The sequence below is a fragment of the Pagrus major genome, chromosome 11 (assembly GCF_040436345.1).
Source record: "Pagrus major chromosome 11, Pma_NU_1.0".
NCBI lineage: Eukaryota > Metazoa > Chordata > Actinopteri > Spariformes > Sparidae > Pagrus > Pagrus major.
In genome coordinates, this window is record NC_133225.1 from 25914586 (window position 1) to 25928779 (window position 14194).

The window sequence follows — 14194 nt, forward strand, 5'->3', positions numbered from 1 at the left end:
TATATGGCATCATTGGCCTTTGAATAATATTTGCATATCGTTGTGATTTATTAGGCAATGGCCTATGCCATTTCAGTGATGCTGATATTATAATATAATAATATTTAGAATTAACATTTTATCTACAAATTAAGGACAATTTAAATTGGTGACATATTTCCAATTCATTAGACTTTTTTTTTAAGGTGCAGGGTGGTGTTGGGGGCTTGTTATTTTGTTAGATGACTTTAGGACTATAGTCATGTCAGTCCTTAACAGCACTCAAGAGTCAATCCTCAAATAGTGTAGTACGGTGTGGTCATGCAATTGCTACACATATTAGATTTTTAGTCAATTGATGAAAACATTTATAGTGAGTTCACACACAAGACATGTACTGTCACTGTATTATTGTGCCTGTAGTTGAAATAATACATTTCTCATATACTAAGCAGCTGAACCCAATATGGTGCTTATGTTCTACAACTCATGCAAAATGGCAAAAACAACTTTTTTTTTTGGTCTCGGTCTCGGTCTCGGTCTCGAGCTGAACTGGTCTTGGTCTTGACTTGGTCTGTCTTGGTCTTGGTCTTGGTAGTGTCTTGGTCTTGATACTGTCTGGTCTTGGTAGTGTCTTGGTCTCGGTTTAGGCGGTCTTGACTACAAGTCTAGGTGTAGCTAACATTAGTCACACAAGCTACTGTAGCTTGCTATAATCTTGTAATGCAAAATTTGCAAACAGATTGTATTCTACTAAAGATTTATGCAACACCTGGTATGCCTACACTGCACAGAGAGAGAAACTTATTTTACAAAATGTATTATGTCCAGACAGAGATGTGGACTGGAAACCTAATTTACTTGGGACTTGACTTGCCTTATAAGGACTCAAATTGACTTGACTTGACACAACTTGGACTGTACAAGGAAAAAATGACTTGGGACTTGCTTGAAACTTGGACCAAATGACTTGAGTCACATATCTGCGTAACTGAATAGGAGTGATTGACAAAATAGTTTTAATGATGCATGCATACTCTATCACAGGGATGATGATAAATCATAATCCTAACACAACAAGACTGGGAACAAGAGCTCTATTATTATTATTATGATGGCTCTATACACCATTTAACTGGCTGTAATTATTACATTTAATAATAAAAGCCCTGCATTTCAGCTTTGACACATCAGATATGTATCACCTCAGACAGCTCCATCTGTAATATTAGGATGTAATTTTAGCATCAGTCAATATTTTCTGCTGCCTAATGATACAAGTTATACAAGAGTGAGATCTAAGGTTATAGACATTCTCTGAGACCTTTTCCCTTTTTTGATTCCTTCCAAGCCTCATTACATCTGCTTTCTCTGATCAGGCATTGGGCCAGAAAATCTAGTATAAACACACACAAAGAAACCAATTGTAACTAACATACACAAACACACAGGTACACGCACCAAATTCACCACAGCCCTAACTCCTACTTTAACCAAACTGATTTCCTGCTTCCTGCTGGTGGAAAATAACCTGTTTTCTTTGTAACAAAAGACCCTGGAGTAGAGTACGATGTAATGAATCAGACTGAACAAACCAACAGTTAGCCCTCCACTCGTAGACTAAGACTGAGGGCAGGAAAACCTGAACAGAAGAGAAAAGAAGAAGAGCAACAGAGTGATGAAAAATGAAGAGAAGTATAAAAGAAAGAAATTAAATAGGACAGAAAAAGACGGAGAGAGAGCAACCGGGTTAAGAGGCATTAAGGCGATAATATCAGAGAAGGGAGTCAGACTAAACTCTCTTTCCTCCAACTTGTAACTTCCACGTAAAACTTTTCATGAAAACTTTTTGACATGCAGCACTCAAGGGCTCTATCTCGGTGTCAGCCCAGCAGACTGGTATTAGCAGCCATGTTTTATTCATCAGCATTCATAGTTTTCGTTTCATACGCCGCTCCCTGACTGCGTATACCAGGCGACAGAGCGCAAGGTGAAAAACAGGATTACAGCAAATGTAAATAATAAAGTGGAGGCACATGAAGATATTCGCTTAATCTGAGCTGGGGATTAATGCCATGATACCCTGTCAGACACGGCTGGGTTGGAGAGGGGGGGGGGATAACAACAGCACAACACAACAACACAGGCACAAAGAGACACACGAGAACAAGACATAGCTCAACACACACACACACGGTGGGGAAATAGGATTGTAGCGTTATCGGAGTTTGACTTTGAACAATAAGTGACTTTGCAGCAGAGCAGAGAAACAACGCACAGTAATCTGTCGAAAACGGACCAGCTAATTCTGACAGAAAAGAGAGAAGGGAGTTGGGATGTTTTGCACAGAAAGTAAGAGAGATAAAGAGAGCAGGAGAGAAATTAACAAACTACTGAAATAAAGATAGGAGTATCACTTTTTAGGCTTGCAGCACCCCCCCTCAAAGTTTCTTCCTGTCTCTTGACACCTCTCTCAAACTTCTTCCAACTAACTCATGCCTTCACTCTCTGTTCACAGTATGTTTCACCTTAAATAACCATCCGTTACTTTTCCACACCTTTCATCAGGCCAGAGGCAGTTATAATATGTACCGGGCCACAATATTCCTCAGGGAATAAAAGCACAGCCCATGAACACGGCTTTTTAAAAAAACACCTTGACTGTCTGTGACACTTGGACTTTGCTGCAGGCCCAGACCGTCTTTCTGCTGCACTCTTGCTGTTGTTTGTGTGAGAACGTGGGCCTGAGTGTGCGTGTGATATTCACTTTCCAATAGTTGAAAAGTTATTCATTCAACATTCCTTTAAGCTTTAAAGCAAGGCCACTGAATGACAAAGAACTGATTTAGTCTGCAATCACTTCATGAAATCTTTTACATTTGCTTTTTGCATTTGTTTCTTTCAGTATTGGTTGGTTAAAAGTAGCGTGGGCACAGATGCAAAAGAGCAGGCCATCTGAATGTCACCAGCATTCAGTTTTGGGTTTTTTTGGCTCATTCAGGGTAGCACAACAGCTGTAAACACAACAGTGACATATTATCACCTTATAAAACTTATATAACAAATGTTGAGTTCTACACATCTAGCAGAAGTGTAGCAACACTGGCATTCATGTGGAGTTTCATCAGCCACCGGATGAATGTAAACCCAATATTCACTCTTCTTCTAGATCTGTGTTTGGTCTCTTGAGCCACTAAACACTCCAATATGTTCACAAGCTAGTTGCTAACTGTCTGCTTGCCTTGTTGTGCTGGAAAGTTAGCGCACAGTGGGTTTATTATAACGTTTGCCTGTGTGTCTCTGGTAATGATGCGGATGAAAGCAATAAACATGAACCAAAACAGTTAAGTTGTGGCCATAAAACTTACAAATGGATAAAACAAATTGAAGATTAATATATTTGATGACCTGGTGTGAGCTGTAAATTCTGCTTTCAGCAAAACTTTAACAGGAAACAATATGCTTGGCATTATTCCAGCGTACCAAATGGTTCAATAGAATTTGGAGTCATACAATATTTCCAAGATACTTGTGCATCGAGTTTGGACCATCCCTTGAGGTAACCATATCACACCAATCCAAAATATTATCAAGCTCTTCCAGTTTTATTATGCCTTTCTGATTTGATACTTGCTAATCCTCCCCAAATAATAACCCGGCAGCTGAATAGAAAAAACCTTATTCTGCTGATAAATATGCCAATATTTTGGAAGAAGCAGTGAGGGAAGACAAACAGAGAGAATGTGTGGACAATGGAGCTTTTTTTATTTGTGTATCAACATACAAAAAGAGAAAGAGAAATTAGTCTCCAGGCAGAGGCAAACTCACACTTCTTATCTTTGCTTTCTCACTCACACACACACACACACACGCACGCACAGACACACTCCTCACGGTGCAGATTCTCACCCACTGAGACACTCACTAATTGGATTAGAAGTATGTAGATGGACAGTGCAGTCTCACTTTCTCTCTTACACTCATACACCCACTATTTCTGCTTCCTCCTTGAAAGTTTGCTGCATTTCATACTCCTGCCCTTCATGTCAATACAAAGCCATTACTCCAGAAAGACCAGAGAAATACTGAGAGGGGTAACGGGTGCAGAAAAAGAGATATAAAGAGGTGGAAAGTTTGCAAAAATGACAGAGAGATAGACACACATGACCATAGATTGGTGGGAGAAAGAGAGAGGGAGCAAATGCCTCAGGCCAGCACTGACCTCAGCTAAAATTACCCTGCTGCTGTTTTGCACCACTGCACCCAACACCTATTCAGCACACCAGGTATTGTTAGCTTGTAGAGCATGATACAGTGTCTGACAAAGGTGGTGCCCTGGCACATTTTGGGCTTGTCATCTGTCAGACTAGGAGCGCTGCATGTGTCAGCTTGATTATGTTTAATATTCAATCTTCAAGGAATACATCATGTTTGAGGGAGGATGGGCCTGCTGGCAGTCTTAGCCTTTAATGTGTCAACAGAGCAGCAGAGCAACAGATGAGACCAGCATCATCTTAGCTAAGTAGCCCAATGTTTTATTAATTAAAAGTTGTTTTATTTTATTGGTGAGAAGATTGATGTATTAATGTCACTGAAGAATCAAACAACATCAGTTAAGCCTCTGTATAAATTAAGCCGATAAATCTTTGATACTGATTTTGGGACAATTTCACAAACCCGTCTTTACTCAAAATGTTTTATTTGTTAGAGAAATCAGTCCATCATTAGAAAATGTTTTGTGTATTTATTGTAGTGACTCCTACACAGAACTATCAGAACTGCCAGATGCAGCCTCATACAACCACTGAATCTAGCTTCAAGGGTGTCAGAAGTTATCACTTCCTTTGATATTAGTCGGAAGTTAAGTGTTAACATGTGGCACTGAATAAGATAACAACTCCTCACTGAACAGGGAAACTGGAACTACAAAAATAAGACCAGAGTTGTATAAAAACACAGTTGTTCTTTAGCTGGCAACTTTACCAACTAGCCAATTTCCCAAAAAATGCTTTTTCTTTTCACTGATGTGTCTTGCGTGTTGTCATCTGTTTGTGAAATGCTTTGTGAGTGGTTTCTCCATGCACACAAAGCTGACCAGAAACCACACAGAAATACTTGCACAAACAGACACATAAACAGACACACACACACATGGTGCCTCAGTAGTCACAGAGCACAGCAGTTTGTTTCCTTCTCTGGAGACCAGAGCATTGCAGCTGCGTACAATCCTCACATGTATGTGGACACACATACTTGCACACAACACTACGACCTTAGTCCAACGCAGAAAAGCAAGTGATGGATTGGGGTGTCGCCATGTGCTTGAGTGTGAGGTTGTCAATGGATGAAGTGTGTGTGTGCTTGTGTGTGTGTGTGTTTGATGGAGTTAGACCCCCGATTTCAACTGTGTGTCTGTGTGTGTGTGTGTGTGTGTGTGTGTGTGTGTGTATTTGTGTATGTTTTGTCCTTTCAGAAACAGTGCGTCTCTCTTATTTTATTTTATGTGAGTCTTGCCACACAGTCCTGCTGCTACACACACATTGTGTGTTTCTATGTGTGTGTGTTTGTGTGTAATTGATTAAGCTACTGGTCCCTCTGACCTCGTACTCTCATTAAAAGTCTGACCCCAGTGCTGCAGCGAGCAGTGTGTGTGTGTGTGTGTGTGTGTGTGTGTGTGTGTGTGTGTGTGTGTGTGTGTGTGTGTGTGAGAGACACTGTGTATGTGTGTGTATCAGCAGGCGACCAAAAATGTGTTTTTGTGAGCCGTTCAGTATAATGCCTTTTATGCCTGAAGCGCTTCTCTGCAGTCTCTTATTACAGTGTCAGGTTTGTGTGTGTGTGTGTGTGTGTGTGTGTGTGTGTGTGTGTGTGTGTGTGTGTGTGTGTGTGTGTGTGTGTGTGAGAGAGAGAGAGAGAGAGAGAGAGAGCCAGGCCTCATATGCGCACGCACACACATACACACACACAGCAGTGGCGTGAAATATGTTGTGATGTCTCCTCTATGGGAAGCTGGTTTCAGACTGCAGAGGAGACGCTCCCCTTCTCAGACCTGCTCAGACCCATTGTCCTGCTGTGACACACAAACCCACACACACACATACACACATGCACACACTCAGCTCAGCAAGAACTTTCTTCCCACCCTTACGGATTCTCTTTCTATGTTTTTTAGTACTGTTGGTATCATTACGAGGGCTGTAACTTACGCTTTTTCTCTATTGATTACTCCTTTATTGTTTAAAGTGTCAAAGATAACGCTGAGGTGACAGCTTCGTATTACTTAATGTACAAAGATATTGAAAAAACAATCATATGGAACAAAGGCAGGCATTTAAACTCACATTTGAGCAGCTGTAACCAGCAAATATATTATGTAATATATATAATATAGATAAATGTCTTAAATAACCATCAAAATGGATGCCAATTCAGTTTCTATTGATTGATTCATTGAGTAATTCTCACAAACAGTATTTTTACAGTGCAGTGAGACCAAGGCCATTTGGAGGAGACGACTCTGTACAGCGAAGTGAGAGAGTGGGAACAATTGAAAGCTAACATGTGGTTCAGATATGAGATGGTTTTACAGTGGCATTTTGGATTAAGCATGTTTAAATCCACTTAAATCCGCTGTAAAAATGATAAGGCTTTTTTTCCCGTACATGCCACAGCCCAAATATAGGTCATACAGAGCCGTCCAGAGATGGATAGTTGCCATGTCTATGCATACACATGTGCAGGAGTGTTGTGTTCACTACAAAGAAAGCACACGCATGCACAAAAACCCCAGCACCACCTCCATCACCACCACCACTTTACCGTCTCCCAGGGCAACAAGAGCGAAATCTACCAAGAGGCATGTTGAGAATAAAGCAGAGGAGAGGGGAGGAGAGGAGAGGAGAGGAAAGGAGCAGGAGGAGGAAGAAGAGAAAGAGAAACGAAGAACGAAAGAGAGGAGAGACGAGGAACAAAAGACAACCAAATCTACCTAAATTATTCTAATGCAGTTGCGAGAGGAAGGATGGAAGAAATAGGGGAAAGAGGTGGGGAGATAATAAACACACGCACAGATACTATAGCTCATACTCATACACATACATGCAAACAGTTGTACCTGGCCTGGATGTGTTTACATGCACACTGTTGCCTTAACAGACCACAGGTACTCAGTGTTGGTGTAGTATAGAGCGCTTTTGCATTTGGGTTATGGTATTACGGCATGTTCGAACACATTTAAAGTTTCCTCAACAAGTATTCAAAGCTGGTGTCTTGGACGCAAAACTGAGGTTCGATTCCACCTGCATGGAATGTTTTCGGAAACCAATTATCAAATTACCAACATTATGGATCTCTGAGCAACCTAAATGTACAAATATCTTAACCTTCCATAAATACACTGTCTAAATCCCACACAATTAATGTGAGAATAGCTACAACAACCAGAGATGCAACAATTAAGCGCTTAGTTGTCAACCTTGAAGTTATTCAACAATTATTTTGATAACTGATTTATCTGTTTGAGTAATTTTTTAAGTCAAAATTATCTAATTCCAGCTTCCATTCTCGTTTCGTTTCTCTTAAGTGACATTAAACTTAATATCTTAGACAACTGAAGACGTTTTCATTATTTTTTCGGCATTTTATAGGCCAAACAACTAAACGATTAATCAATAAACTAATTGACAGATTGATTGTCAATGAGAAGTCCTACATCTATCCTCAAGTTTAACCAGTTAACAAGCTCACAGTCTAGTGCAGATGTCCACAATATTTAACTGGTCAGACTGTTTTTAGTTAGGACAAACATCAGAAGTTAGCGAGTACAAGAAACAAAATATAATGTGTTAATCTCAAGGTTCAAGGTTCAATTATCTATTGAAAATGCTTTCGAGAAACTTCAGTATCAAACTATATCCAAGAATTCATCATGATATAGATTTTAGGTCGAGCTCTAATAGGTAACATTTGACCGCTTTGCCATAATAGACATCATACATTCATTTTGAAAGTCAGAGGCAGAAAAAAACAATGAAAGCCATTTGATGGGTTAGTCATACAATCAGGTGTTGGACGGGTGCTTAGTGAATGATATCAATGTCATTCATTTGATGTGCCGCCTACTTTGAACGACATCTGTTTCAATCCTATTTAGCTTTGCCACCACAACCGAAACTGCTTGACATTGCTCGGCTAACCTCCTCCTCATTTTCATCACAAATATGCGATATTTCCTCTCCTGTTTGCCCTCCCTGCCCATTCTCCATAATACTGTGCTCCTATGTTCCTTCGGAGCTGTTCTTTTCACTGTCCTGTTCCTCTCAATTCAATCTGTCCCATCTTTTTCCTCCTCCTCCTCCTCCTCCTCTTCCTCCTCCTCTTCCTCCTCCTCCTCCTCAACCTCCTCAACCTCCTCCACCTCTCCGCTGAGCTCTGCTGGTGATATTGGGTTTTGGGGAGGGGGCACAGTGGCAGTGCTGGCATCTGTTCGAAGGGCTGGCGTGCTGCCAGCCACTGAGCATCACTCCGGCAACCAGAGTCACGCTGTTGGATTTATCTCCAACCAACCTGTCAGCTGATGCTCTTTGTGGGCGTAAGACGAGTGGGCATAGGCTCTTTGGCATTCGCACTGCCAAGGTGCCCACAGGAGATTTTAAAAATGGGGAGGAGAAAAAAAAACCCTCAGTGGGTGCTACATTGCTGAGGAAGTGAGACAGCTCTTTAGAAAGAAGCACCCAACTTCCAACACAGGCTGAGGGCTGAAGCACTCAAAGAGAACAGAGTCGAAGTGGGTTGGAGGGGAGCGAGGGAGCAAGGTATGGATGTAGCAAAAGAGAGTGTAAGGCACAGCAAGAGGGAAAAAGTAGATAAAGGTAGAGACTGAGCAGGGGAAGAGATCGAGAGAGTGACAGAGCAGCCCAAGAGGAAAGCACAACTGCATCTGAAGCTTACAGGATATGTAGCAAAAAGAGTGAAGAGAGAAGACGGAGTCGGAGCACATTTCTGCTCCAAACAAAGTGGCTCCGTTAAAAGAACACTCACCTTCTGGCTTAAGTGCCATTTTCACATTCTCTGTGAGCAGCGCTTACACCGAACAACAAGGTAAACCACACCTGTTAGATCATTAAAATATAATTCTACTATCAGCAGGTATTGCCCACTTAATGTACAATACCCCAATCAGTCTCTGCGGTCAGTGACACGTGCCTGTAAATGTCACAGCGTTCATCCAGCAAACTCAAGATATTCAGCGGCCACCGTCGTGGTGAGCATGTGAGATTAGAGAATCATGGGTATGGTGTGCCGGTCTCAAAGATAAGCCGTGAATCAATTGGCCGCTAATGTAACCATTCAAGCAATTAGTTACCATGACAAATTTATATGCAGTGATTACTCGGCTGATTGTCCATGCAATTTGAAATCGGAAAAGAGTCAGTTAAACCAGAATCGCACACTACGGGTCATTTTCACTCATTCCTGAACGACATTATATACAATATTTGACTACCCAAAATTATATATGCATTTCTGTATTTGGAGCTCGAACTCCTGCCAACAGAAGCAGAGGCGCAGAGAAGCAGCCAAATTGTGATCAGCCATATCTAAGATCCACAGTATTTGCATTAGAGCAGGCTGTATTAGTCAGCAGTGAGATGTCATGACACTGAGACTGCAATTTAATCTCACTATTACAGATATGGCACATATCAGTGAAGCCATTATGTACCCAAAGCATCATGAGACAGTGTAGCAGGGGGAACGGTCTCGCTCATAACAGGAGTGACATTATCTCAACCCAGTCACAGCAAGATAAGAGGAATAATGATAATATTATGAAAAGCATTGCTCTGGCCCAGTAGGGCCACAGCTCTTTGTGTCAGAGGTTGGCTTCAGGAAGTGAAATTAGTAAAATTCCTGTGGCCATGTGACCTGAGCAATGATCCAGGATCAGCAGATCCTGCACTGCACACTAACAACTGAAACAGAGGGGCCCCAAGCAAAATGATAAGGAGCTTATTCTGAGTATAACTTCATTCAGTCAAAAGTTATAACATATACGAGCACACACGGCCATCCAGTTATGTACTAGCTCATATCAAACAGCCAATAATGGTCTGGGGCTGAATGTGTGTCAGCTTGTGAATTCTTCTCATGAAAATGTTTGGGAGTCCTTGTCCTGGATTAAGACTCCACATGATAGCAGGTATACTCAAGGTCCACCGGGCAGCAAGCAAAGGCATCATTACGTTTATCCGCCGGTGTAACTGGACTACTTACGACAGTTCTCCTCGTCGCTGCTGTCTGAGCAATCATCATCATCATCACATCTCCACAGGGTCGGGATGCATCGTCCGTTCTTGCACTGAAACTGCCCGGCTTCACACTCCGACTCCGTATGAGTTCCTGTGTTGTCAGAAAAAAACCAAGCAGTCATCTCTTCTTTGTTTCATTTAGCAGTGAATACATGTAGATATGAGCTGAGTTTAATGCCATAAAGTGTATTAAAGTCACTTTAAAATAAATCAATTTAAAACCATGGACACATGCTGGGGTAATTACAGGCGTTTACAGGGATGAGGCATGTAAGAACATTATCAAGACCCGCCTATGGCAAAAGAGAGCTTGACTACAACCTTTTCACGTGGCTGTTTCTTCAATTTTGGATGGTTAACTGATTTACTGCCACAGTTTCCAGATAGATCACATGTAAGCCTTTATTTTAAGAAAGCAGGAAATGAAGTACTGAAGGTTGTAAATAGATTTAATAGCTCTAAACCCTCCAATACTATTATCTGTGGATAGTTGATCTGTTTTTCTTAAACCCAACATTCCCTCAACACTTTCACTGTTATTATAAGCTTATGTCAGTCTTGCATGTTTGTATATGTATCTATAGGCTCTGGTGCGACTATGACTGTCTACAACCAGTGTCCTGCTGCCACCTGAACACAAAGATCTGCTCAGGCATATCTATTTAAGCGGGTGTTTTGGCTGCAGCCACAAAAACACAGACCGATGCAGCCTACACTTGACACACAGCCTTACTCCACCAGCCTACTGCATTTAAACACGTGTTTAGATTGTACTGATCTTTTCTTCCGCGTATCGCCACCTCATGTCACCGGTGACCGCATTCACTGACGTGGACGAAGGATCCAGGTGTGAGCCATTGCATGCAATTGTATGATACTAGCTGGTGGAGACGCGGGCTCCGGTGACAGGCGAGCCGTTTACACACAGATCCCCACAGCGCTGCCGTCCGTGATGCGATGCTAAATTCACCTCCTCGCTGCGAGGCAAGTGTCTTCTTACCTTTAGCGCAGTGGAGCTCCATGAGTAACAAATGTATTAAGACAAGCTTCCCGACTTCTGTCCACATCTTTAGATCCCGGGGGGGTCTACGGTTGCGGTTCATGCAAATGAAAAAGCAGTGAAGGATCCCCAACCTCTCACTCGCTGCGTGCTGCTCTCTCCGCCGCTGCTCCTGAGAGTGTGAGTGCGATCAGCCCGGCTCTCTGCTGGCTCTGCCTCTGCCTCGGCTGCAGTTTGAATCAGTGACGCTTATGGGCGGGATAGCCACAGATGTTGTCTGCGGTTAATGTAGTAGGAAGAGAAATATTACAGCAAACCGGTTGTTAACTAAGTGTCGATCTGTCCCTAACATTTCTGCTGAGTCACAGCAGACTGATTCACCAGCTTCGCATATTTCAGCCTGTCAAGGATCTGCCAGGTGTTGTTTTGAAGCATTCAAATAATAGGCTTTGTTAAAGAAACAGTTCAACTTTTTTTCCACCTATTTGCCGAATTAGACGAGAAGAATGAGTTTTGTCCGTTAGGTTTACATCCCAGCTTAATTTAACAGTAAAAGGTAACGTTTGAGGTGAATTAGTTAACTGGGTTGAAGACAAGAAACACAAGGAAACAACTAGCTTAGCTTGGCTTCTTTCAAAGTTCAAAAATAGTTTTGTTTAAAACCACTGAATGACATAAGTGACACTTATGGGCTGGGTAGACAGAGATGCTGCCTGTGGTTTATGTAGTAGGTAGAAAAAGCTACATCAACCCGGTTATTAAACAGGGAAGTAAGTCTCATCTGCACAAAACATTTCTGCTGAGTCACAGCAGCCTGAGTCCCAAATTTGCATAGCAACATTTTTTTCCACCTGTGTACAGAGTTAGAGAGAAGAATGAGTTGTGTCAGTTTAGCTAACATTACATTTCATTTAGCTAAAGCTAACAGTAAAAGGTAACATTTGGCGTAAAAATTACAACTTGTGGTTCTAGTGTCAACCGCCGGGGCTGAAAAATGAAGCTAACACCAAAGTGCCAAATCATTTCCTTTAATGGCCGCTCCAAAAGCAAGGTCTTTTTTCTGAAAAAAAAAAAAGATTGTACAGTAAACAATGCTGAGAAAATAATACATTTTTATTCCATCCAAATTGTGCCATGAATTACACAAAAAAGATAACCTGAGAGCAGTAATTTAGAAAATAATTGTGCATGTCAAGAAGGTTGCAGTTTGTCCTGATTTAGTTTTTTGTAAAACCACTGACTAAAGTGACACTTATGGGCAGGACTGTCAGAGAAGTTGCCTGTGGTTAATGTAGTAGGTAGAAAAAACGGCATCTAAACGGTTAAGTAGGGTAGTCTTATCTGTCCATAACATTTCTGCTGAGTCACAGCAGACTGCTTCCCAAACTTTGCATATTTTAGACTATGAAGGACCTGCAGGTTATTGTAACCGGCATTAAAAAATAAGCTTTGTTAAAGAAAAGGATGAAACAAGCAGCTTAGCTTGGCTCTGTTCAAAGTCTAAAAATACTTTTAACTCACCAAGTTCTTGCTTATTTTATCCCATAAAAGAACTAAACTCTAAAAATGAAGCTCAGCGTAAGTTGAGTCAGGAAATCTATCTTCTCATTCACCTCTCTCCCTGCTCCCCACATTCACCTGACATGGGCGTTTCTTCGTGTACTCTCTCTCCATTTAACCAACCAGATTCTGCCTCGAACACTATCAGCCAATCATGTCTCTTCTTTCAAACTTTAAACCGCTCTCCTCTCTGCTGTCAGCTGTCATTTCAGGCATTCATGCGACCCTCCTCCACCCCATCCTCCTCCACCCCATCCTCCTCCAGCTCTTCATCCAGTGGCTCCAGGATTCTCCTTCCTCCATCACCACCACCAGTGTCTGGACTCCATCCGGGGGTTTCCTATTCTACGCACGGCTTCATCGCCTCCCCAAATATTACTTCATCAAAATGGAGTCTGACCGCCAAAGACTTTCTCATTCTCTTTGTACACATGGCAATAAATCTTCATGTTCACTCAAAATATTACGAGTGTCCCCTGATTGAAATCTCAACTTGTGGTTCTGCCATGGGGCAACTTCCACAACTGAAAAATGAGGCTAACCTCAAAGAAACAAAAACTGAAGTTCCTTGTATGGCCACTGGTGGGCTCCAAAAGCAAAAAAAAAAAAAAAAAATTGCCAAACTTTACAGCAGAAACACGTATGTTTATAACCAGGTACAAAAAAACAGTTGTGACCATTTTTATGTAACTCACCTATATCAAGTTTTAAGGTTATGCATAATTACAGGCATGGCCACTCTGGGTGACAGCGAGCTGCTGGCTGTCCAGCTAGCTGCTAGCAAACAGGCTTCATTTGGCCACTTTGTTACCTTCATGCACCACTGAGCAGCTTTCATAGTAATGAATGCGGCGCCGCCTCCGCCCCTGTATCCAGATTTTCTATTATTGGATCCATGGCCACCACACTGGCCCTGCAGAAACCTATAAGTGATGTCACAGAGATACAGTCCTTGGGGTTTACAGGGTTTCATGGAGTATATTTGCTGTCCACCTGACAACTCACAAGACTCCCACCAAGAAATCGTCCTGCACACTAGAATTTGTTGTTGTTTTTTACACTTTGGTGCAAATAAGAGTTAATGCGTCAATTAGTCAGCATTAAACATGTCAGCTGGTGGACGTTTGGACAGGGCCAGGCTCGCTGTGTCCCCCTCACCGAGTCTTTATCCTGAGCTAAGCTAATTGTCTTCTTTCCAAAAAATGTTTAAAACTAAATTACTTAGACTAATTCTTTATGCGACTCAAACCCAGAATTAACTGTAGCCTTTATTCTACAGAGGCTGAAGTGAAATCACTGACTTATTGAGTGTATTATTGATTAATTGTACAACTGTAGTCCAATT

At 41.7% G+C, this 14194-nt stretch overlaps 1 protein-coding gene and 1 long non-coding RNA gene across 3 annotated transcripts in view; one reads left to right on the plus strand and one right to left on the minus strand.

The window, feature by feature from the left end:
* The window catches only part of lrp8 (low density lipoprotein receptor-related protein 8, apolipoprotein e receptor), a 185364-nt gene extending 173972 nt beyond the window's left edge, over positions 1-11392 (minus strand). For both annotated transcript variants that reach the window (XM_073477218.1, XM_073477217.1), the window contains exons 1-2: positions 11290-11392; positions 10255-10380 (exon numbers count right to left, since the gene is read on the minus strand). In XM_073477218.1, the coding sequence (XP_073333319.1) occupies positions 10255-10380; positions 11290-11392 (229 nt within the window). The remainder of the gene's footprint in view (positions 1-10254; positions 10381-11289) is intronic.
* Positions 11112-13277, plus strand: LOC141005376 (uncharacterized). Its single transcript, XR_012179852.1, has 3 exons — positions 11112-11273; positions 11363-11469; positions 13050-13277. It is a non-coding gene; the product is annotated as an uncharacterized lncRNA (long non-coding RNA).
* The last annotated feature ends 917 nt before the right edge of the window (positions 13278-14194 follow it).